The 26,689-nt window shown below is 27.9% G+C and overlaps 1 protein-coding gene across 1 annotated transcript in view; it reads right to left on the minus strand.

Moving 5' to 3' along the window:
- Positions 1 to 26,689, minus strand: part of LOC129968936 (zwei Ig domain protein zig-8-like) — a 419,141-nt gene that overhangs the window by 170,356 nt on the left and 222,096 nt on the right. Inside the window, exon 2 of the mRNA XM_056083298.1 lies at positions 26,197 to 26,450. Coding sequence (XP_055939273.1) covers positions 26,197 to 26,450 — 254 coding nt within the window. The remainder of the gene's footprint in view (positions 1 to 26,196; positions 26,451 to 26,689) is intronic.

Consider the following 26,689-nt stretch of genomic DNA (forward strand, 5'->3'; position numbering starts at 1 on the left):
TTTATTTATAACTGCATTTCTACAGCGCCAGTATTTCCCCTATCGGCAACATTTAATACTTTTTTTTTTCTGAGGTGATTCCGCAGTCTGTACATTTAATGTGGTTTCATTTCGTTCATTCGTTTTAGCTGCAGACGCCACCAAGCAGGGAAAGTAATTTTATGGCCACCCTGTATCTTATGAACTTTGCCTTATTTGCATTTCTGATTTGGTGTATTTTATTGTACTTTACTCCCAAAACTTGTAAGTTGATGGAAATAAGACCATGGTGTTTGTTACAATGTATTTTAGGTTCCCCAAAGTATCTTTCACACGTTTTCTTTTGGAAGATTAAATAAATAATGCGTCTAATAATTCATTTTCTGATTCATTTTCTTTCTCACACACATAAGAACATTTTTAAAAAAATCATGTATTTACCATCCTATTCTCTCTTAGAATTACATGAGAAAGCAACAATCTAATATTTAAAAATGTAGATGCATATAAAAAATTCTTAAATATATAATTATATGCTATATTTAATTTTTGAGCTTAAACTTGAGGATTTTATTATTTTGTTTTAAAAATATTGTAGTATTAGTTACATTTTTGTTAAGGTGAAAGAAAAGAACATCAACTTAATACAATTCTTCCAGATACTAAATTTAATTACATTTGATGAAGTAATGAAATCTTTCTATTAGTAATTGAAGAAAAATAATGCTTCAATTAGTAATTGAAAAAAAATATCGTAAGGCAGATAATGTTTCGTTTGCTATTATTTTTAAATATAATTAACTATATATTAAGTAAAACAGATATGGATAGCTGTTTTTTTTCTGTGTTAGATTTCGGTTATTTAAAATGTAAGAAACGTTTATTCGAATAGAAGGACAGAAAAAAATCGTTTTGTGTATCTTTTGTTTTTCTAGTTAAATGATTTCTGTTTTTACAAATTCATGTTTGATAATTATATATTTATACTGAAAATAAAAATATAAAATCAATTAATAAAATTTTCTTTGAAATAAATGCTTTTTAATCCAAATAATTTATCAATTGTACTTATTAAATATGTATTTGTTTTGATCAAGGGCTTCTCTATGATCACTGTATAGAGAAATTAATTCATTCCGAAATGAATTTTAAACAAAGAAATGAGAAATCTATCTAGAATTTAAATTATTAACTTTCTTAATATTGGAAATTGATTTTAATATATGAAGCTGAAATTTGCATTCACGAAATATTTTAGTTTAGTTATATTAACGCCCCGTTTTAAAGCAAACATTATAACTATTTCAGGTCGGACCTCGTAATTTTGAATCGCGGTCAGATGACGATGACGGCATTTAACATGGCACTTCCCTCTACAAACTTCCACGCCACGCCAATAGGTGGACGTTTAGCCCCGACGGATTTAAAGTGCCCAAACCCGCTTATACGGCGGTTTTTGGGCGAATCAGGTAATGAGCCTCAAACCCTTCGTTTCAGAAGCCGAGACTTTACCACCAGGCCCAAAAAGTAACTGGAAGAGTAAACTTTGAGGACACTTTCCCGATATGTACTGGTTTCGTTTCAATTTCTTTTCTTTTTATTATTTTTCATTAAAATGCATTCATGAAAATTCATGTAGAATAAAGATTTTTTTTTTAGCTTGAAAGTCCTCGGAAAAAATATGTTCTCTCAAATCCGGATTAACTGAGTAATAGGTATTAAATTTTCTTTCACAAATAGTCCTAAAACTGTTCTAACTATGGCACTTTCGATAAAATTACGTAATGCTATATGCAGTCATTTTGACACTGTGATAAATACATTACAGCGCAACATTAAACATACATCTACATCTAATATCAGTGATATCACAATTAAAGTATCTATGTTCAGAACTGTGTAGAGAAAAAAAATGTACTTTCATATCTGCAAATCTCGATGTTCGATTTTCAAAATACATTATAAAAGACTATTTCAAAATGAAAAAAGGAAATGTTTCAAAATATTCACTTTTTATTTAACTTCTTTTATGCTTTTTAAATTAAAAATCAGCTAATTATTTAAGGTTGTTGGTATTCGAAGGAGTATTCTATTGTTCGAACTTGTCATTAGATTGATTTTCTGCATACTTCTGCTCAGAAAAAAAACACTTTGTCGATATTTTTGAACTTGGTGTTAATAAAAATACAATTTTATAATCATTTATTTTCCTTTTTCATTAATGAAAAGCTGATACAGTTATATAGCCCTTTGTTGCATTATAATATTTAATCTTTTCAAAACTTTAGTGTAGGTAACTCAATCAATTTAATCAAATTATAATTCCTTATGAAAGCCGCAAGCAATTAAGATGATTTTAGAAAAAAACAATGTATGAAATGATTCTTTAGTCTTAAAACTCCATTCATAATTTTTATTAATGTAAAAAATTGAAAAATTAAAAATAAATAGACTAAAACTATAATAACAATTAGCATCTTCATTTAAATAAAAAATATAAATGAATAATTAAAGAATAAATTTACTAGAGTAAGAAAAGCAGTAAATTAATTTACAGAAAGAGTATATTTTTTTAAATAAGTTTTTTAGTTTAAAATCGGAGAATCAGAAATCGATATTAAAAGCCCCAGACAATGAAAATAGATGAGCAACAATAGATTTAATAAAAAAGGAAATTCCTAGAAATTTATTAAGAGTAATTTTCATTATGAACAGTTTCAGTTTATTAGATTATTTTTATAAGTTTCAAATGCTCTTACATTTCAATTTTGAATTTCATATTTATTGAATAAAAATTCTTTTATTTTATATATATACAAAATTATATAATATTCATTGTTAATATTAATTGCAATAGCTCTTAATTATTTTTATTAACGCTTATTTAGCTCATATTTGGTCCCTACTTTATTTTATAAGAAACGATTTCTCTTATATTTTTGTATGCATTACAAATATTAACATCGATTTCCCGCTTTCACTACTAGCAAATGCTGTTTCTTTATGGCAACCATTATAGAATTGTTAAAATTTGATGCTTAAGTTATGATCATATTAAGAGAAATTCTCCTCATTCCTTCATTTCAGCAATATTTTTGAGACATTTGTGTTCTGAAATGTATTCCTCAATGGCGAGTATGTCCATTTTCTAATTTTAAAGAGACTAATTAAATTCTGTTCTTTATTTTATTACACTGATTATATTATTAATAGTAAGAAAAAAAGTAAATAAAACTGACGTATTTTCATGTAAGACTCTTTTATTCTAAGGCTGATATTAAAAATGGAATTTTCGCATTAGATTATTCGATCATCATCTTATATGCTAATGATTCAAATTTTACACTTGTATTTTCTTGATGGCATTATATTTATTTAACAATTTGAAAACTTAACTATAAATTTATCCATTAAAGAAAATAACGTGATGCCAACTGGCTGTGAATTTAATAAAATATTAATTTTAAAACTCTAAATTATTTATAGTGATGAAATATGAATTGAAAGCAGAAACACAAAATTATATTTAAATAAAAAATGTACCTTCTATCAGATTAAAAAATTAATTATTTAGAAATCGTTTGAATAAAATTTGTTTATGACCTATTTAATTTCCCACTTTAAAATATTTGGTTTCACAACTTAATAACTTATCAGCCATTTGCAAATTACAATACAAATTTTACAATTTATCAAAACTTTCAGATTGCACTGTATGTTATTAAAATTATTTCCCTTCTATTCTAAGTAGAATAGCGTTTTATTTGAGATGGAACTAACGACTATTTATAGAACAATTCTCCGCTGTAGAGTTTGCTTAATGGAGATAGAACAAACGGAAAACGATAATTTGTAACGTACGCTGCCCATTGCCAACCAAGAGACACGTAAATGCCTTTTGACACTGCTAAGAGAACTGTCGGACAAATTGTGATAAATGTCCTTAGTATCCTGTATCTTGTGAATAATGTTTCAAATTAAAGCTAGAATTTGTAATATTAAAAATGGCATTCGTATTTTAAACACAGCATTTTCGCATTTTAAATAGAAAAGATTTACAACATCGAATGTATTAAAAAAGAAATAACAAAATATAAAATGTTTTCATTTGTTATAAAATATTTTTTTTTTACTGACTATTATTTATTTCATTGCTGATATATTTCTAACCGAATTATTTATATATAATTCGGCCAAAAAATTGAAAGAACATTTTGAATTTTTAACTTCGTTTTATTTCCATCCCGGGAGGCACAAGCAGCACGAACAAGGCACGTCCGTTCATATCGCGAAACAAAAGCAGAAGAAGGTAAAAGAGAGGTAAAATAATTTTCACAGTGCTTATATGCAATGAAATTTTGATAGTGATTTCTCTACACGCGCCGATTTAGACAAGGGAAACACAGAAATCTTTTAAAAGAATGTGCTTGATGCACAGTTTTTTACCCCTTCACTCGGAGTGTGGGAACTAGTCGGCTTTTAGCCAATTCAGCAATTATTAGAACTCGTGGCTAGGGATTGCAATACAGAGATAAATGTACATCAAAGAATTTTGGTGTTGATGAGAAATGGAGATGTATTCTGTTCAGCATTCGTTTTTTTTTTCTTTTTGTTTTACTTAATGACTACTAAATAATATATTTAATGTCCTATTTTAATCGCTTTAGAAACATATGAGCATTGTAACTGCAATTAAATAAATTACAGGCATAAATTTACTAATATTTCTTTGTTAAATATAAACTGATCCGACTATTATTATAAAGCTTCTTATATTTGTATTTTCTTTTTATCAATATTTTCGTTATTATTCAATACTTAAATATCTGAGACATTGTGAAAATTCTTTGTTATAATTAAGATTCTTTAATGACCTTTGAGTTCTTTCGATAGAATAAATTAAATAGAAATATTTTATTTTATTATAAAATGAAATATTTCTGTTTTATGTTACATTTTTATCCTTTAAATAAATGCGTATAAATGCTTTGAATAATTCAGGATGAAACATATTTGCATATAAAATACGCCATGTCATTTTATCCTAAAAGCCATGAAAATATAACAGCTTTAAAATAATTTGAAAAAAAGAAATGGCAAATTTTTCAGATTATACACTTGCTAATTTCTTTCATTATAAATTTCAACAGAATATTTCAACAAATGTAAATAAAAATAGAATTATTTTTAATTAAAATCGATAATCTATAAAAAAACTGCCTCTATTAATAATAAAAAATAGGGATTGCAATATCGGTATACCGGGATACCGAATACCGGTATTTTGAGCCATTTGTGCAATTTTGTAACACCGGTATTCACAAGTTTAAATACCGGTTTTTCGGTATTTACTAGAAATTTTTAAAATTGTCTCCACTATATGTTCAGCGATCGCGAACCTAGCAAAATAGTATACGCTTTTGTTTTTATGTCTCCGTAACGCGCGAAATTAATTAGCTAATTAACGGCTTAATTAATTGCTTAAATTTAAATAAGCGAAACATGGATTATCCCTGAAAGAAAATATTGTATCCATAACGACTGATGGAGAAACAATTATGAAAAAAGTTGGAAAGTTGATTGGTGCAAATCAGCAGTTGCACTATGCACATGGAATTCAATTAGGAGCAATAGATGTATTATATCAAAAAAAATAAAGAACAGAAGAATCTAAATACTGTGGATATAGAAATTTCGGATTCCAACTTTGAAAAGAGTAAGAGTGAGAGTGATATTGACAGTGAAGATAATGACAATGTAATTGTTGAAGAGCATATTGCTAATGAGGATGAAATATTAACCTATCAAGAATTGCTTCCTATAATTTATAAAGTTCGAAAAATTGTTAAAATATTTAAACATTCCCCTATAAAAAGGATATATTACTAAATTATATACTAACTGAAAGTAAAACAGAATATATGTTAATATTAGATTCTAAAACACGTTGGAACAGTTTACTCCTAATGATGGAAAGCGTTTTGAAACTGAGAAATCCAATCCAAAAAGCAATAATCAACTTAAACCTGTAAATTAATTTTTCAGATAGTGAATTCGACTTAATATCCAGAACTATATCAGCTCTACTTCCAACAAAACTGAATATCGAGGCATTATGTTGGAGAGATTCTAATTTATTAACAGCTAATGCAACAATAAATGTCATGTTGCAGTCACTGAAAGAACAGCACACAACACTATCTGAAGAATTATATATTACATTGAAAAATCACATAGAAGAAAGGCATACCGAAATAGAAAATGTTCTTATGGTATTTACATAATTATAATGATTTTAAAAAAGAAGAAAAGAAAATAAGCAATTCAAATCTGATTAAGTTTAGAGTAAATTTTCTTAAAATTTTTTACCCACAAACCTATCCACATTCAGAAGAATTCGGTTCAATTATTGCAGATTATTATGTCACTACTGTCGATAGTGAAAGGGAATTGTCTCTTGAACAAAAATTAGAATTAGCAATAAATAAGAAAATTTCAACGAACCAAAATACAATACAGAAATGAAGGATTTAGAGGTAAATACTTGGAAAAAGTATATAGCGCATTGTTAACAGTGCCACCAACTAGAGTAGATGCCGAAAAAGCGTTTTCGACAGCTGGTAATTTTTACACAAATTACTTTTCAGGCTTAATGACAGTAGAATTGATGCATTATGTTTTCTGAGATCAGATTTCAGAAATTTGTAATAGTACCCAGACTGAATAATTATATTTTTATAGTACTGAATAGTTATAATTTAAATACAATAAATAAAATGTTTCTTTACTTTTTTGTGATTATATACTATTATAATTTATAAGTTACAAATTATTTTTTGTGATATTTACACTCTCTAAGCAAACTGGCAAATAAAACAAAGAGACACCTGTGTTTTCTTTCCTTTTCTAAAATTTCTAATACCGGTATTAAAACCGGTATCCCGGTATTAAGATTTAAAAAATACCGAATACCGGTATTGAAATTTTGGTCCAGTATTGCAATCCCTACTCGTGGCGAATTAATTAAATAGAAAAAGGGGAATGGGATGATGAAATAAAAGAATATTTTAGAATGAATTTAACATGGGCTAGATAAAACTCAAAGCTAGAAAATTAATTAAGTTTAAATTAGATTTTAAAATATCATTACACACACACATACATACATACATACATACATACACACACACACACACACATACATACATACATACATACATACATACACACACACACATACACACACACACACATACATACATACACACACACACATACACACATACACACACATACATACATACATACATACATACATACACACACACACACACACACACACACACACACACATATATATATATATATATATATATATATATATATATATATATATATATATATATATATATATATATATATATATATATATATATATATATATATATATATATGTTGTAAATTTCATTTTGCTCTATTTTCTCTTTTTAAAACGCCTCCATAAAGGATATATTTTATTCTGTGGAAAATCCAATACATTAAAAAAATATGGTTCTTTCATTTATTTTAAATTGATCATCATAGCTACAAAATAATTATTTTTGAAACTATGATGTTCTCTAATGTGCTATCTCAGATGAAATTAAATGATGACTTTGAATAGTTACTATTTATAAACGACAAAAATGTATTTTATGAAAGTTTGATGGACATAAACGATATGCATTTGAGATGTCAAAATGTATTCTCATTGTGTCGAAGATGATTTTGATTATGATGGTGGACTGAAATTGCCTCTTGAGTACTGCTGCTGCTTTTGTCATCAACAATGATTTCATTTATTTAACTCGGGAAAATATTCCATTCACTTTAAGATTTTTTTTTCTGTAAAACACCAGTAATTATCTAAATCATTAAAATTAGGCATAAAAGATTAATTATAATATTGAAAATATTTGAAATATCCTATTTCTGTTGTTTTCTGCTATTAGTAAAAAGAAAAGGTATAATTCGATTATTGGTTCTTTTGGGGCAAATGTTTGACATAGAAATACCAAATATGGCATACATTTTCTTTAGAGAACTTAGATGCAAAAATTGGAGCCATTTTTCAATTCAGTGATATCTTTGCATTTTTCTCCCACTTTTTGAAATTATTATCTCATAAAAGTATTTTTTACGACTTTCAGATTTACAAATTATATTGTCACTTATTTTTTCTCTGGCATAATTTACATCTTTCTTGTGTACATAATTTACAATAATAATTTCAATTACCTCAGGTGACATCGGGATAACGATTCGAAATTAAGAGCTTTGTTCCTGATTAACCCTCGTGTTGCTCACCCCAGTTATTCGAGAAGGATTTTTTTTTGTAAATTAAATGTAAAGAATTAAACTTATAAACAGTTACAAACATTACTTTATTATAAATCAAATCTGACTTTTAGAATAATCTTTGTAAACTATTTCAACTATACGACATTGTTCATTCATGTTCACATTTATAATGAGAAATTTTGAATTTTCTACATTTATCCTTCAGTTTCATAATCTATATTTCATATTTCTATATCTCTTTTCATATAATCTATATTTCAATTTCTATATTTCATAGTTTTGTAATATACTGCATATGTACTTGTTGTATAAAATAACTGCCCTGGGAATTGAACTGAAACCTTTTCAGCAAGAATAAATGCATTACAAGAGTCATTATTTTATATGTCAATATTTGCTGTTCTATCTTCCGCTTTTTTTTATAACATGTAACAAATTGATATAAATTAGTACCCATTCATAGAGACGACTCCCATGCTGCGTTGAATTCTGAAGCCAGGTATGTAAACAAAGAAAATTATTTCTGAGCCAAAGAAAAAAAAAAGACAAAAGAACGCCTTAAGAATTAAGACAACAGCTGTTATTATTGATTTTTTATTACCATGTTTTGGTAAGAAAAAAAGAAAGCCTGCTTCTCTATTGATTTCTTTTTGTATTATTATTAGAAAGTTAATTTGCTTACAATGTTTTTGACTCTGCATTTTTTTTTTTTATCATTCCATTTTTATATCTTTTGGTGTTTCGTTTTGGAATAAAATTATCGTGTAAAATAACTGAATACGTCGAAGCTCTTAAACAGGGGTATTCAGGTTTATATAATTTTCAAAAATTGTTCATTACTCCTGAGAGAAACATAAGATCATTTAACAGAATTCTAAAACTGCTCCACTTCAAATTTTATTTAATTATTTTTGCATCATTTTGAATGTTTTAATTAGCCACACCCATTAATAAATGAATAAAGTGCATTAGACTTTGTTAACAGGATGATCCAAAATTATGTGAATAGGCTGTTAAGACAGATAAAAATTGCAGAAACAAGGAAAAATCAGAGAAAAAAATAACCGAAAAAAAAATAAGAAGACTACAGCGAAATTGCACTTTTTTAATATTTGCAACATCTTTCCACATTTTTCTGCAGATTGAGTGTAATTTATTTCCTGATTCTTGATATAAAAATAATGGCGACATAAAGAAAATAGTAGCCGACTGTCATTGCTTGTTGCAACTGTGAAAACAATTTTATTTAGTATGGTTTCTTAAGAATAAAGATGAAATCAAGAACACATGTATATTATTTTCATTCTTTCAGTTCCATGCTCCCATGAAAAAAGACTATTTCATTTTGACAATCCGGCAACAATAGAGTATTCAACTCCAAATAATAATTCGAGGGAACATAATGCAATTTCTAGAAAAAAAATTGAAGAGCAATGTCATAAATTATCTGTTTAAGTTAATTTTTTATGCACACATTAAGGAAAATAGTTTATGCAGACAGCAAGAGTGCGCAATAGTTCTTGTGTAATAACTGAAATTCAGAAAAGAATATTCATATTCAGTCTCAGCAGAAGACAATATTTTCTACTCGTTTCAACTTGAGACTAATTTTATTAGCCTAGCATATAAGTATTAATGTGGAATAAAGGCTAACTGCCAAATTTCCACAGTAAAGGCTGCTTTAGAAAAAATTTTATGTTCTTACCTTTTTATAATAAGAACCAATTAATTATGCTAAGTAATAATTTAGTTAATAATTAGTTTAAGAATGCTATATTTTATTTAAAAATTTATATGTGTCAAATATTATAAACGATTTAATGAATATATTTTCAAAAATTTTATATGCTCATAAAGTTATTTAAATAAGGCAAAAATTCAACGTTCATTCTCTCCAACTTTTTTATCGCATGAAAGAGTGTGATGAAACTTTGATGCTTCATATGATATGGAGAATGATGAATTCTTGATTCAGTAGGGTAATGTGGAAAAATCATTTCTTTTAGCAATGCTAGAGATGGTTTTTTGAAATGAGTTTCATAAAAAAATCATAAGGGCTTTTGTAAACTTCTTTGCATATATTGTTTTTTTTTTTCCTTAAAGGATTTTTTCTTCATTTTTTTTTTATTAAATGCCCTTGTATATCCTTTAAATTTATATGAATTTTGATTTTAAGAGTACATTGAAAAACATGAATCGCTAAAAAATAATTTTTTCATTTTATATACATGGTTGTGATTCTGAAACAACAAATTACTCTTTTACTATAAAAGGTTTAATTTAAGTGTTTCACAACTAAATCATAATTTCCCTATTATCGCAAAGCTAATTAAGGAAGTCACTTTAATCACTCGGATGATAAATGTACCATCATGCCATATTTTGTAATCTACGTACTATGTGTATCATAATGACACTGATAAGAAAGCCTGTTACACAATATTGCACAATATTTTGCCATGTTATATAATATTTTCAAATATTCAACAATATTATACGATATTGCAAATATTCTTTAATATCATACAATATTGTACAATATATGCATGCTACTAGAGTAGGGCGAAAGAGATGAATGAAAATATTTTACTTTTGAATGCCAGGGGGAGGATGATTATGCATCTCTTTTCAAAAACTTCCACCGCAGTGACTGCAGTTGTCTTTAGATATAAATTCTAAACTCCAAGATGAGTTCGAATTCCGATTCCACCAAACACGATGGGAATATGTCTACCTGGAGCATGTTTATTATATCGAGAATCAAACAGTCAACCCATTCAACATTGGTTTTTTATGACATATGCATAAATGTTTTGCTCTCGCCATAAGGTTGCGATTACAAATTATGAAGTTGTCCTAAAGTAGCTTTCATAGTGCTTCAAAACAATATTAATTAATTAAATAATGGATTAATAAACACAAATAAATCTGATTAATTATGTTAAACTATTAGTTAGTTAATATTTAAATAAACTTCATAAAAATTAGCTGAATTTTCATAGAATATGGTAGTTGTTCCCTTGTTTGTTATCAAAACCCTAAGCCTATTTACGAAAATTCCACGTTCTAACAATCAATTTAAAACATTAAGATTCAAATTAAAAAGAATGTGGTGTTAGAATTGTAGCTATATCTTGAAACATTATGAAAAAATGTTCTTGTACCAACACTGACAAAGTGGAGCTATTGATAGTCCTCAAAAAATCCTTCTATTCAAAGTAGATTACTTAGTCTGATACATTCGATCACCTGAACATATGAAGCAAGCAGCGGTCAATTACCGCATCCTCGCGCACATTCCACTCCTGTTTACATCTTATTATATCATCGACTCCACTGAGGTGAGCGCTATGATAATCCTGGTTTTGGAACCACCCCTGCATATCTACCCAGTTTCGCCCAGATGATGGCAGATTTGAAGCACCTCTGACAGCTCAAAGCTGAATGTAATCAGTGGTGATTAGAACCGACAAACTGCATAATTAATACTCCATAGCTCTTGACTTGTCGCATGCCACTACCTGAGCATAAATGATGACAGGGGTGCACGACCTAAATGACGTGTTTCTTTCTCTATTCGGTGAGCAGCGATCTTGAGCAGTTAATCCGGCTGAGAGATTGAATATGAACGTAAATTTCAAACAGGATCCGAAAATGAAACCAATAAAGCTATAAGCAATAAACTAGAATTGATTTAACTTATTAAGTGCTTCGAAGCGGAGAAAAATGTTGATTCGTTTTCAATTGTTTGCTTAGAACTACATTTGACAATTTATTATTTAAAATATATTAAAGCGTATTTATAATTACTTCTTCTAAATTTATGGGAAAACACATTAAAGAAAATCGAGGATTGACAAGATAAATTCTGATTTTGTTAAACATTTATGCCTTGTACTTTATCTTGCATGTAATTTTTTGCTGAAAATTTTATATATAAGATATTACAAAAATTAATAGCACAGTCATTTATAACTGAAATCAGATATATTTTTTATAATTACTAAATTTTAATTAAAAAAAAGGTAGGCAGTTATATGAAGAATCATTCGCTTCTATACAAATTGATGTTAAAAGTTATATATATATATACACCTTAATGTAAAATTGTCAATTATCAAAACCCTTTAGGAACTAATATTAGCATTAGCAAACATAAATTGCAACGCTTCTGATGTTCTAATTTTTGGGAGTTATCACAAATATACATGAATGCGCTTAGATTCATGATGAATAGAAACATATTCAAAGCAGAAAAACTGTCATGTGTAAATTTTTACCTATCTATGCATCAGGCAATCGTTATGAATTTAAAATCAATCGCAATCATACACACCGTTTTTAATTTTAATTAATACAAAGTTGTAACTTATAATCTTACATTAACTGATATACGAAGAAAGTCTCGAAAAATTGATAATTTATGTTTGCAAGTATCTGAGATAATGACGGCAGAAGTATAATGCAATACCAAACCAGAAAACAAAACTTTTTGCTTAAAATTTCGTACATGATATTAACTTTCCAAAATAATGATGTTTTTCAGTAACAAAAAAAGATTCAGAAGTACTCATCATTTATGCTGCAAGTAATCACAAGGTCGAAGAATAATATAAACGACGTTTCTTGAATTTTCAGCATCTTTCTAAAAAATTATTTTCAAACAATTTGGCAATTGCTAAATGCAGAATACTTACTTTCTTAAGAAAAAAATGAGGTTGGGGAATGAAGCATTATTTGAAGGATATTAGTTTAATATGTAACCTTATTTTTCAAGTTATTATCGTCCTAATCTACGAAAATGAATTCCGAACTCGAAACGATGCAAAGAATATTTCAGTGTAATAATTGAGATTCATATGATATTCATATTTTGTATAAACCGTTACAATAATATCATGATTAACATCGAAAGGTTTATAATTGAATCCTATTTCGGATAAATCCAAAAAAAAAAAATCCCTGTGAAATATTATTTAGACAGACGAATACCATATTAATTAAGATGGGAACATCAAATATTGAATTATCAAGTCTAGGAAAAAGGTAAGTTAATTTCTTTGTACACAAAATTAATTATCAGTGGTAATTTTCTGTATCCAACTGGTTAGATAACTTATTGTCATAGGAACCGGGGGCTTAGGATGACGCTATTTTATGCATGTCTATTATGTTATTTTATTACAGAAATGCCCTGAATGGCTACATATATATTCGATTAGTTTAAAGATATTGTGTCGAAATGAGTGGATGAATTCCTCTGACAGTATGTTCATACAGGTAACAGCAATTAAACCATGATGCTACTCACTACATGCCAACTGTTAAACGATAATTCGATACGGGATTCTCTGAAATGTGATTGGCTAAAACGCACTTCTGAATTCTCTCGTATATCATCAGACTTCACGACTACTATTTTTAACTCACCAGATTGTTTACGTTCTTCGAGCGTATGAGAAGCCTAATGTAGATTTAATACATCTTAAGAAGAATTCAGATGCCCATTTTTGATGTTGCAAATGATGAAACGAATTGCATTTACACAAATATTGTTAGAAGAATATAGTTTTGCAGAAGTTGAGGAATATTTGAATAAGTTTCGAAGTTGCTCATCTTGAATAAGTTTTGCTATTATTTTATTTAACACATTTATTGACTAATTTTAAATATTCATTTAGAGGCAGTAGATATATGATTGGTTTTTGCTTCGAAATCTTATGTTATTTTATGGATATATTATTTCTGAAACATACAATGAAATTCCCTTACAAATACTGAGGTATGAAAAGGTTGTCTGAATCAATAAATTTCCTTTTAAATATGTTATGCATTATAAATACTTTTTATATACTTACTATTTTTTTCTAAGAAAAAATATTAATAAGTAAATATCAAAATGATATTTTGGCTATTTATAATTTTTTTCTGTGTAAAATATATAAAATCTAATTACTTTATCATATTTTATCAACTTCTAAAATATTTTCATTTAGTTGTTCATATTAAAATTTGTTCACGGTACTTTGCAGATTGAAATGCATTTCTTATTGAAATATTAAGAAAATAAATGCTGTTTATTTTCCTAATGCTTGCCTTATGCTTGTTGCTTCACTTTTTTGTAAAGCCTGTATAACTACAATAATACATATAAAATCTGTAATAAACAAAATATGATATAATAATTTATTTCTAATAAAATTCTATTTTAATGCTAGTAATGAAAGTTCATCATGTACCTCATGTAAAGTAGGATCTTTTCGCACACACATACACACACACACATATATATATACACATACACACACACACACACACACATATATATATATATATATATATATATATATATATATATATATATATATATATATATATATATATATATATATATATATATATATATATATATATATATATATATATATATATATATATATGTGTGTGTGTGTGTATGTAATGGTAAAATACAGGGAAAAAATGACACACTTTACCTTTATTTAGCTCAACGAATAAAATTTAAATAACTTAATATACTTTATACAGGGTGCTTTTGGGGCTTCCTAATAGCCTTTTTGTGCTTTATTTTTGTTTCTTGAGAATATAAAACTTAAAATTAAACATTTTGCTCTTCCTTTTGTTTAAAATGTCTGTAATTTAGTTGCAAAATTAAATTTTTAATATTTTATTAATATAAACACGGCTGAATTGTAAATTATAAAAAGGCATCTTTTTGTATTCCATTAATGCGAGTGAATTTATTCGTACCGTTTATCATTTCAGAATTATTCAGTATTCTGAAATGAGTCCCCGATTTCCTTACTTTTGAGATAATTCATCCACTCTCTACAAATCCAACCAAACAATTAGTCAGCGTTAATTTAATCGGTACATACTAATTCGAAATTTAACATCAAGTGTTTATTCCTTCTAACATCAGATTACTTTCGTAATGTTAATATGAGGCATTCCTATCTTTTCCAACAATCTATCGTTTTAAACATACAGCTTATTTTTATAAAACATCGAAATGACAATATTTTAATTTTATTTATTAATTTAGTTTTATTTAAGCTTGGAAACACTCGAACTCAAAATGAAGAAAGCGATTTTTCAAACATCATTTTCTATTACCAGCGTTTTGAGATGAAGAAGATAGACTGCATAAGAAACCAAAATCTGTAAATTTAACATAAAAATAAAATTGTGTCTTTTTGTATTTAATTAGACTTAAGGAGTTTGCTCAAACTTAAGATTTATGTAATTTGTTTAAATACATTTCTGTTAATTAGCAAACAAAAACACGCATTTTTAACTCTATTCCATTTCGATTCTAGAAAATTCATATTCATTTTTTTTTAATCTTCAAATGCAAAATGGGTTACATATAATATTTTTTGTACATTGGCCTAAATGATATTACCTAACTTAGTGATTAGATTTCTATATTTGTCATCAAATACTATTTCTGAAAATTCTTTTCGACAAGAAATTATGATTTTGAATAATAGACTATTTGAAGAATACAATGGTAGACAAAACTTTATAACTAACATTATACTTATTCTGACCGTTTGTAGTACAGATAACTGTATTGTTCGTTTCAGCATTCCGAGACAACTACTCTTCCATGACTGTATTGATTGCTCAGAAAGACGAGCAATGATTACGTCTCTTAATTTCTCGAATAATCCGGATTCACACTATTATTATGTAAATATATCCTCCATTTATCTTTCTCCCACCACTTCTCTTACGAAATAAATCCCTCCTGACATAAGCGTAAAAACGTGGAGTGTTTTTGGAATTTGAATTTAATTTAGTGCAATTATATTACCGTCCCAGTTTAAACCAGCACTAGGGCTATTTTGGACAGACCTCGTGATTTTGAAACGTGGTCAGATGACGAGGAACTGACACTCCCTCTCCAAACATCCAGATCACACTAGCGGGAGGACGTTTGGTCATGACGGATTTAACTTGCACCAGATCCGCTTACACGTTGGTTCTTCCGTAGAATCAGGTCTCGAACCTGAAACCATCGAGTTCCGAAGTCGAGACGTTACCTTTGGAATATGAGAATGAGTAGTATTTCTTAATATAATAATTTTCTTTGGACTAAATGTGAATTTCTTTACATGCATTTCATGCCACTTTTAGTGTTTTAAAACTTTTTCAAGTATAAGAAATATGCTCATAAACATTACATTTTTAATTATTAATTCAAAAGCTGAATGTAATTTCTGTAAAATGATCGAATTGTAGTTTTCTTGGTTTCGACATTGGACTATCTGATGTGTCTCAGACACCTTTTCTTTGATTCGACATTTAAGACTTAATGCACGCAGAGTTAAAAAATAATTTATTGATTATTTATTTTAATTGCAAGAAATTTCTAATAAAAAAATTATTTTTATGGATGTTAAGATCAATATAAGTTTTCTTAGAAAGAACAATGTTTGGTTTGAATTGAAGATTTCAGTTTTAAAGATCAATGATGACTATATTTATCATTTAAATTGATAAATAAAATATTAAACTTTGTTCTATTTAAATACAAACAGCAGAGTGAACTATTTTGTAGCATATGCTAAACTGAAATAGTAATCAAACCTTTTAAAATTTTAATGTAAATCATTAAGAATTGCTATCTAGAGTCGGGTACGTAAAGTCCTTTTAATTCACATTTTATTCTGCGTCTTTCCCATTCAGCGTGATACCTAGCTTATATCAGCTCAATTATCAGTACTTAAATTTAAGTTCACATATGTTTTATTATTGACTTTTCCAATCTCTATTTCATATCAGAAAAAGTGAAAACGATTAAGAAAATTATTAAGATTGAAAATTTTTATTAACAATTTGTTTATCAATATGAAATCACCAAATATACTATGAATTGCTTCCTTCAATTCCTTAAAAAAAGCTAGATTCTTGCATAATTATCAAATTATAACACAAGAAAAGTCGGACGATTCAATCGGTTTATTTATAAAAAAATAATCATAGAAATATCTTTTAAGTTACAACTTTTTAACCCCTTAACTGTTTCATTTTCATTACTATCTAATAAGATGTCATCTTCTATTTTAAGAATATTTTCTTATTTTGATTCAAATGGAAATCCGATGCATACTTTATTTATCTATGTATTTGAAATAATTTTAATATTGAATTATAATCGTTATTAATTTATTTTATTTTTACTTACAACTATAAAAATTCGATAAATAGATGCACGTATGGCACTCCGGCAAAACAGTTCAGCGGTTAAATTAAGAAAATGCATTCATGTTATTCAATGATAAATTTATTTACTTCCCATTACTGTACATTCAAAAATCTTAAAAAAATATTACTTAACACAAATTCAGAAATAATACGAAATGCATAAAAAAAAAATGTGAATCTTATTCAAAAGAATTTTCAGAAATTTTAATATATTTTTAATTTTTATATAATAAAACATTTTCCCATTTAAACATGTTTAAAATGACTTTGGAATTTAATTTTTGTGATATAATATTTTTAATATATTTCTTTTCTTAATTTTATGTAGCAGATAGCATATGAAAAACTTTTAAATCACTTTTTTCTGTGAAGAATTAAGGTATTTATATTTATTATTCACTTTCCATATATATATATTTTTTTCTTATAGAAGTGTTAGTTTAAACCTATTGAGTGAATAACATGTATGCTTTAGTTGAAGATGAATAATTTTTTTCGTGTAATGATTGAATAATTTTTTGATAGCTTCAATGAATAACTAATCGTTTCTTCTCTATTAAAATATTTTTAAAAATCATTTCAAGTTAGGTTTGAGATTAGCTATTCATCTTAAAATGTGATTAATACATATCTAAAAATAAATATGTTTTTAATAGAAATTTGAATTCTACTTCTCTTTTAACATATTAAATTTGAGCAATTAAAAGATTACTACAAGTGTATTTTAAGTTCAGTGCATGAAGAAAATTACCAGAAGATTATGTTATCGAAAGCCAACATAATAAGAGATACCCCTAAAAATTTTCTGTCAAACATTTAATTATAGCACATTATCATGTTGAGTTATGTTTTAGAAAAACTCAAAAAGGCTATTTTGTTTACAATTTTTTTAATAATTATCAAGGAAGTGATGCAAAAAAATGTGCTACTTCATTTTTCGATAAAGATATATAAATTGACACATCTTTTACATACTGACCATATTTTATCAAACTGGATTCTGAAAATATTTTATTTTAAAAATAGATTAATTAGAATGTTCCAGTTCAAAGAAATGCATTATTGAGAAAAGAAATCATCATTATGATGAGCATTTCATTCATATACCAATGTATTGATATTTTCAATAAAAATATTTAAAAATTCAGACCTTTCTTTTATAAGAAACAACCAAAGAAAGCATAGAAAAATTATAATATCGGAATTTTAACTGTAACATCATTAAACATATTTTGAAATGCGAAATAAATTGGAAATAAGAAAAAAATCATCATATAATTAGGGTGTGTTATTTTAACTGATATATTTTGGTCTTAATAAGAATTGACAGAAACCTGAATATAGAAAATGATTATTCATAATAAAAGTAATTAATTCTCCATCTGTTATATATCTTAGATCATTTAAATGTACTCCTATCCGTCAGAAAGGGCACAGCTACATAAATACGTTCCAGTTCATTAAATGGTTATTCATCGTGTTTCTAATGACTAAAAAGGGAAATTATAACAAATGTGGAACATCCTGAATCCGCTTAAATTATTGAACTAACAAGTATTCATTCTCATTAAAATAATTCGATAGCTAAATAAAAATTAGTCATTTGTCACTAATGTTTAACTGAGAGGAGAAGGCTTTTTTCTATCATTCTTGGTGCATTCATGGTGTCCAAACAGAATTCCATGTAAAGGGCCATTTTGATGTGGTTATACATAATAGAAATATAACCCCAATTTTCCATTCAGCCATTCATTGAATTAAACAAGCCCAAAATTGCAGGCCCCAATTGGTTAATTAAAGCTTCACATAGATTTTAATTTAGCACAAAAGCGCCAAGTGTGCATTTTTAAAATAGGGGAAAGAGAGGAGAGCATGCTTCATTTAACTTGAAGTCGGAGTTATGATGCTTCAAATGCTTCATATTTTATCCCGGCCATAAAGTTCTGGGTGAGTAAGCGAAATCAGTCTCTGATTAATGAATGCGTGACGGGTTACAGCATTTTTAGGATAAAAAGCTATTAACGGAGACGCTCAAAGCTCCTGATGAGAAAATTATTTATAAAAAAACTATATTGCTAATTGAGAATCATGGTGTTGGAATAATTTAATGGTTGGTATGTAATTTATTGGCTGGAACCACAAGGCTTAACTAGTAATCGATTAATCGATTCGACAAATTATTTTAATCTAAAAGAAACTATTCCAGAAAATTAACAGCACACAATCCTTAAAGAAACTATGCGATTATTATAAAAAATTAGATTATCACTATTATAAAATTATCCAATTATGAAAACTAAAAATCAACATTTATAAATATATTTAGTAAATCATGCTAGTGTAACATTTTTTATAGCATCTTGGTATAGAGTAGTGCAAGTATTAAAAAGAATAAGTATTAACAAACAATTTTAAATGAATTGTTTTTATTATACTCAGAAAAATTTACTTAACACACTTGAAATTTATTGGATCTGCAAGAAATGTCTTACATTAATTATAGCCGAAACCTGACATTTGGGGGCAAAATTCGATTTTATAATTAATTTCATCGTATTGATTAACTTTAAAATATCTAATAACGAAAGAATTATTTACTTAGATACCTTTTAATTCAAAATATACTTCTGGTGTTATTTTAAGCACAAAACCTCAAAAAATATATGCAAGAGTTTTTGAAACAATTAATAATTTTCACATCCTTGAATCATTTCATTTCTTTTAAAATGAAATTAAAATTTTATTCCAGGAATTTTATTGTGTTTTTTAAAAATATTTAAAATGTTAAATATGTATATTACAAATTTATATCATGTTTAAGAATTAATATAAGAATTTTACGTAGAGCACAGTTTTATAAAAACTCATATTCGAGAATTTTCATATTCGAGAAGAAAGATCATTAATGTTTTAAAAATTGTTTGTAAATTTTCTCTAGAAATTTGCAAGTTTCGTTGAAATGTTATTTGAGAAATAATAGACGATTTCTCTTTAATCTATTACCTCACCAAATGCATTGGAACAAGGAAATTGAATATTTCAAAAGTTTCAAGTAAATCATGAAATTTTAATTCCTATATGATAATTAATAAACTTATCCTTTAATTAGAACATATTTCATTGAAAAGTGAAGTTACTCAAGTTTCTCTTTAAAATCAATTAATAAATTGAAACTGAAAGGCACGACTAAATAATCACAACGAAATCATTGAAAATGACTGCAATTATAATTCACAAATTGTGTACCCTATTTAAAAATTAATGAATAAACGGAACAGTTGAAAGCTATTCATTCTTAATAAATTGAGAACGTGCAGAGAGGACGTGAGGTATTCGCTGATATAATTAAGTTTAATTATCCCTACCATTAATAGGACAGATTATTACGGGTCACATCATCGTGTGTGCCATAGTGTGTGGTTATCAAATGTCTTAAGCCTCACTCCCTCTTAACTTTTATGAATTACTGCAGCCTGCCTGGGAATTAGCAAGTATTTCTAATTTCGTAGCGATTATCGAGGGAGTTTAGAGCTGCAGAAATGGCAACGGAGGTTAAAATCCCGAAATCACAATTTTAATTGGTTCTTAATTCAACTGAACAGAAAAGAGTCCTTAAGATCATCAGCTCTACCTGCTTGAGGGAATTTTCAAAACAAATGACCCGGTAATTTTGCGAAACCTTTAAACAAACTTAGATCTATGTTGCAGCTCTATTTTCGTAGCATTTAATCTTTATAATAGCAGTCAAATTTCATAATGCGCCCTAAGGTGAAATGAAAATGAAACCTGCTCATGTCTTAAAGGCTCAGCAGTAAAGTGAAACTCATTACTGAACTTAAAAATATAATGAGAGTAGAATGCGTTAAGTTTCATTTTTATTAAGGGATTATGGAATGCAATTTCAGATCAACTTTCTCAGTGTGATTTCAACTATTATAATATGACATTATAGCGCTAATATTTAGTAACAAAAGTTATTTAGAGCATAATCCGAAACACTATATTTAATCATTAGGGAAACAATTATAGTCACTTATTACAAATAAAATCTGATGTTTCAGTTTAATTTTTAATATAATATGCGCCTTGCAGGGAAGGAAAAAATGCGTTGGCAGCTTAAGAAAATATCCAGTTAAAAGCTCGAAGATAATTTTATTTTTCATTGTACTTTTCTATTAAAATATTGCACAAATAATACACGAGTTTAAACATGGTCAATTTTTGCTAGTTTAGTTTTCATTAATATCCTTTTGCATAACAAATGGAATATATTGAAGAGTGTTAATGGAGAGAACATCTGAAGAACCTTTTTTACACAAGCCTTTCAATTCACAACAGTACTTTGCATTTCATGAAATATTCCAAATTTGAAATGTCTAACTTCATTTTAACATCAGAATTGTAGTATAAGCGTAAAATGTTTTGAATAAAATGAAAAATTAATCACCAAATGTCTTTGTAATTTTTAAAATTTTTCTGCTATGCCTTTTTTATAAAAACAGCATTAAATTATTCTTCAAAAATTAGACCCTTTTATTAAAACTTTCTACATTCGACGAAGAAAAGAATAAGAACAATAATAAAAATGAATGTTAAATAATTCCAATATTTGAGATAAAGTAGCAAGCATTTAGCAATTTAAAAATCTCCAAATACTTTTAAAAGTGACTTTAACACTGAAAAAATAAAACATCTTTATAAAAATGTAGAGTTTTTGTAGACTTAGAGGAACATCTGTTTCCTTTCATGAAGAAGATCAATCACCAAGCATCCGAGAGTTACGAAAAGAGTTCCGCGAAGAAATTCTGGCCGAGATACTATCAGAAGGTGAAGTTAAAATGCCAGAAGTTCTGCTAAAAAGAACAACCTGCTTTATTTGATGCCAGAAAAAATATAATCTTGCAACTGAGATTCAAATTTATTATATTTCTCGGTTTTTCAGTGTAATATTTTTTTAATGTTTGGGAGTCCCAACAAGGTACTGATGTTTCATTGAAATTTTTCATTGAATATGATATTTTCATTGAATTTAGTTTTTACTGCAAATTATTTTACTTTGCATTTATTATAAGAATGATACCTTTTGCTTTGCACCTAGTTGAATACATTTTAATTTTAATTTAATTAATATTATCTTGCTAATTTGAAATGACAGTACAAAAATGTCACTTTGTCCCAGTACTGATGCAAGATTATTTGGATCTCGTAGCAAAAAGGCAGTCTTGATTAAAGTAGAAGATATTATTATTCATAGAAAATGTAAGACTGTACACTAATTAATTTAAATAGTCGAATTTGAATCGTGTAAAAGAAAACATACTTTGTAAAAAGCTTTTCTTGGAATAGTATTATTTAACGAGTTATTGTATTTAAAGTTTTATCTTATAGTAAATTAATATAACTCAAAGGCATTGTGTCTTTTACTGATAGAAATTGAACAAGGATTTTCTTCCTAAGTTTAAGCATTATGGCATCATATGTAGCTTTTGCAACACCTTATCTTAGTTTTAAAATCGATCTCGCAACTTGTAGGAATTGCACTGTACTTTCTTGTCAAATTTTAGCTAATGCCATGAGTATTACGAAATAAACTTATGTTTCTTAATAACAACTCTTTTTTTTTCTTTTTTTTTTTTTTTTTTGAATTTAGAGCCTCTTCAAATGTTCTTGTGCGTCATGCGTATCTTTGTCGGCGTCTTCGCATAGGAGTCTTCCCCGTGATCTGGGCGTCCCGCGTTCAAGTCCTGGTTCGGGTAGATAACTATCAGCGGGCTTGTAAAGTGCCATAAGTTACAATACAACACATGCGTATCCCTTGAAATGTATCTTCCAAAGATGAGATTGTTAAAATATAAATCTGTAAGTCAATGCGATTTCAAATATTTAGCGCAAATTGCTTATAAAAGAATAAAATGACATAGAACATGTAATAAATTCAAAGACTTTCATTATTTTAATAGAATTAACAAAAAATGCGATATAAATTGAGAATGATTGTAAAACGTTTATTGCCATAGCTAGTTGGTATAATAAAATATATTCCTTGCTTATTAATATTCCCTGCTAAATTATATTCCTTGCTATATTCCTTGCTAATATAAATATATTCCTTGCTAATTAGAAGATCATAAGCTGCAGACTTTGAAAGTCACCATATAATAATCAAAGTGCATGAACATCCTCTAACAGGAAAGAAAAAAAAATGTTCAGTGGCTTTATTGCTTGATTTTTAATGTATAGCTTTTTGGATCCGCATGATGGTTAATATTGAGTAATTCAAATATAACCTCAACTTGAAATAAACATAACTATATAAAGCACAAAGAGATAAATCGATACATTTTGTACATATGTGTAACATTTAAAATGTTGATTCTTATAAAATTTTTAATGCAATCTATCTAAATTTGACCTTCTTGCTTTCTAATACAAGGAAACGCAATAACTCGAAATCGTAAAGGCTCATATAAATAAAATTTTATACATGATCTTTTGATTACAAATGTAGTTTTTGCCAAATTTAGATTTCATTTAGTCGGAGAAAGTGCATCCAAAATACATATTTGATTTTCCTATACTTCCGCATTAACAGCTAAAAAATGCAGACTAGACTCATTAAAAATGACAGTTTCCCGCCAAAGATCAATATTTTGCAACTATTGTTCGCCAATGCAATGCAAGCAATTCTCAAGGCCTTATAGGAAGTCCCCTATTTTATGCAGAGGTGAGGAATAGCACATTTATTTAAGATAAAGTGAAAAAAATTCGGAAAGTCAACTTCTGCTGGTTGAAATGAGTATATGACACTATCTCCCATTCAGCAATTTGTTGAAAACCTTTCAAAGCATTACTTGTGAACAATAAAACTTGAATAGTTTCGAAAGAGTGCAAAACATGCGTTCGTATCATGGGTTTGAACCAATTTGAAAAACATGTAAAATTAAGACAAATTAAACATGTAAACTATTACCAAATATTTGAAAAAAAAAAAAATATTAGCTGCGATTTTCGTTTCATGCGATCGTTTCCTCTGCCTCATCGTTTCATGTGATTTCTGCAAGTGAAGACTTTCTGCCAGAAATAGCATGTACAAATTGAACGCTGATATATTAATTTTTTTTTTTTAAATGCAGCAACTGGACACTTGTTAGTTTTTCTTCTATAAGTAGCATGAAATCATTTGATACGGAATCATGTGATCAGTCTACAATACTTTTTGCAGAATTATAATCAAGAATATTTGAGGTTAGTTTTTAGATTCCGAAGTGTCAATTTATTACAGAGTTTAGTGTGCTTTGAACAATAATAACACATTTATTGTTTTTAGCTTTTCTGGCAGAAATAGAGCATCGTTCGTGAACACAAATGAAGATGAATAAGCTTCCTTGTTTTATGTCTAGAGCAATTTCAGGATAAGGAATGTTCTGTTTTTACACATTTTGCTAATCATGGTTATATTCCTTTTCAGTAATAAGTGTGCATGAGGAAAAGAAGGAGGTTCTGTGGGCAAATACATAAGAGGGGTATGAATGGGTAGTTTCCTCTAAATGACAATAAATGTTCATGAACAATCATATATGCACAGGAATTAAGCGTTTTGGAAATATATTCCATTAGATGCGAATGACTGAAAATGTATCTTTTTTTTTCCTCCAGGAACGTTTTTCTCGATCATCAGAGTCATTATAATTCAAAACTGTTGATATACAAAAGAGTGTCTGCTCATCGTACTTTTTACACAAACTTTCTGTATATTCACTGCAGAATTTGAATATGCCAGCAAGTAAAAGTAAAATTATAAAGGTAGATAATTGAGTACTATCAATTTTTCCCCAAATGCACGCTTATTTGAGTTCATAAAGGCTGTTGCAGTAAAAGCGGACAGTTCATTATGAATTTTTGAAGTAGCCTATTTAATAGGTCCAGGTGTAATTTGCTACGGATTCTAAGTATTTATATCCAGATTTTTTTTTTGTCAAAGTTACGCATTTCCAGCAAAAAATTCAACCATAAAACAATATTATAGTATGTATATTTTAATATATTAAAATTAATAATTAAATAATTATATGTATTGTTCATATTACAAAAGAATAAATAGTTTTTTTCTTCCATTTTAAATAATGTCATAAATGTCCAAGTGTTTTTTTTTCTTTCATTTTAGTATAAGTTTTCTTCAAAATGACGCTGACATAATATACCTAAGCTTTATTTATTTATTTTGTCAAATAGGCCTATACTGCAATCAAAAAAAAAAAAAAAATGAATATATTCCACAGACTAACAAGCTGAACATACTCATGAAGCCCTAACGTAATAGCCATGCTATTTTTAATTTTATTACAAAATTGAATAGCTTTTGGATCGAAAAGGACCAGAGCACAGCAGTAGGATTGGTAAGAGGTGAAACAGACGTCACTGTCCACCAATCCTCATTTGTCCGCCTAGTTAGTACCAATCATTCTCATATGCACTTTTTTCCAAGATAAAAAATATGTTGGTATATCACCTATAGACATGCAAGCCACCATCATATAATCGTGGTTTGAGTGCAAAATATGAATTAATATAAATAAATGTATAACCATTCAACTACTTTTATTTCGTTTGTTCTTATTAAAGATGGGAAGCCCACTGGCAACTTACCGTTTTGTCACCGAGATTGTTGACAATGCAGTGTAGGTAGGCTGTCTGCCCTAGTTGAGTGGTGATGCCTCGAGGCGTGCTCTCGTCAAAGGCCGGAGAGATGTGACTCCTGCCTGTGGTGGAATCGTCCGGGTCTATGAAGTCTTCCGGGGGAACGTATCCGGGGGCATCTTCTAAGGAGCGATGTCTGATGCCTGCCGTGCTGCTCTCTTGCCAATAGGGATCAACTACTTTCCCGTCTGGACGAGTGAGAGCTGGGAAGAAACAGAGCAGCATTGAATGCTTGCCTTACATTAATTCTCATTTCTTTCATCAAAACATTTTAAAAGAGAGTTTATTTATAATACAAAAGAGCCAAACACATCATTCGTCTTAAAACTCTTGGTTTTCTGTATAATTTGAAATGCTTAGTGCATCTGAAGATAAAACAGCATGTCATGATAACAAGTGAGCACAGAATCCATATGTCTTTTCATACATTTTATCTTTTTGC

The sequence above is a fragment of the Argiope bruennichi genome, chromosome 5 (genome assembly GCF_947563725.1).
Source record: "Argiope bruennichi chromosome 5, qqArgBrue1.1, whole genome shotgun sequence".
NCBI lineage: Eukaryota > Metazoa > Arthropoda > Arachnida > Araneae > Araneidae > Argiope > Argiope bruennichi.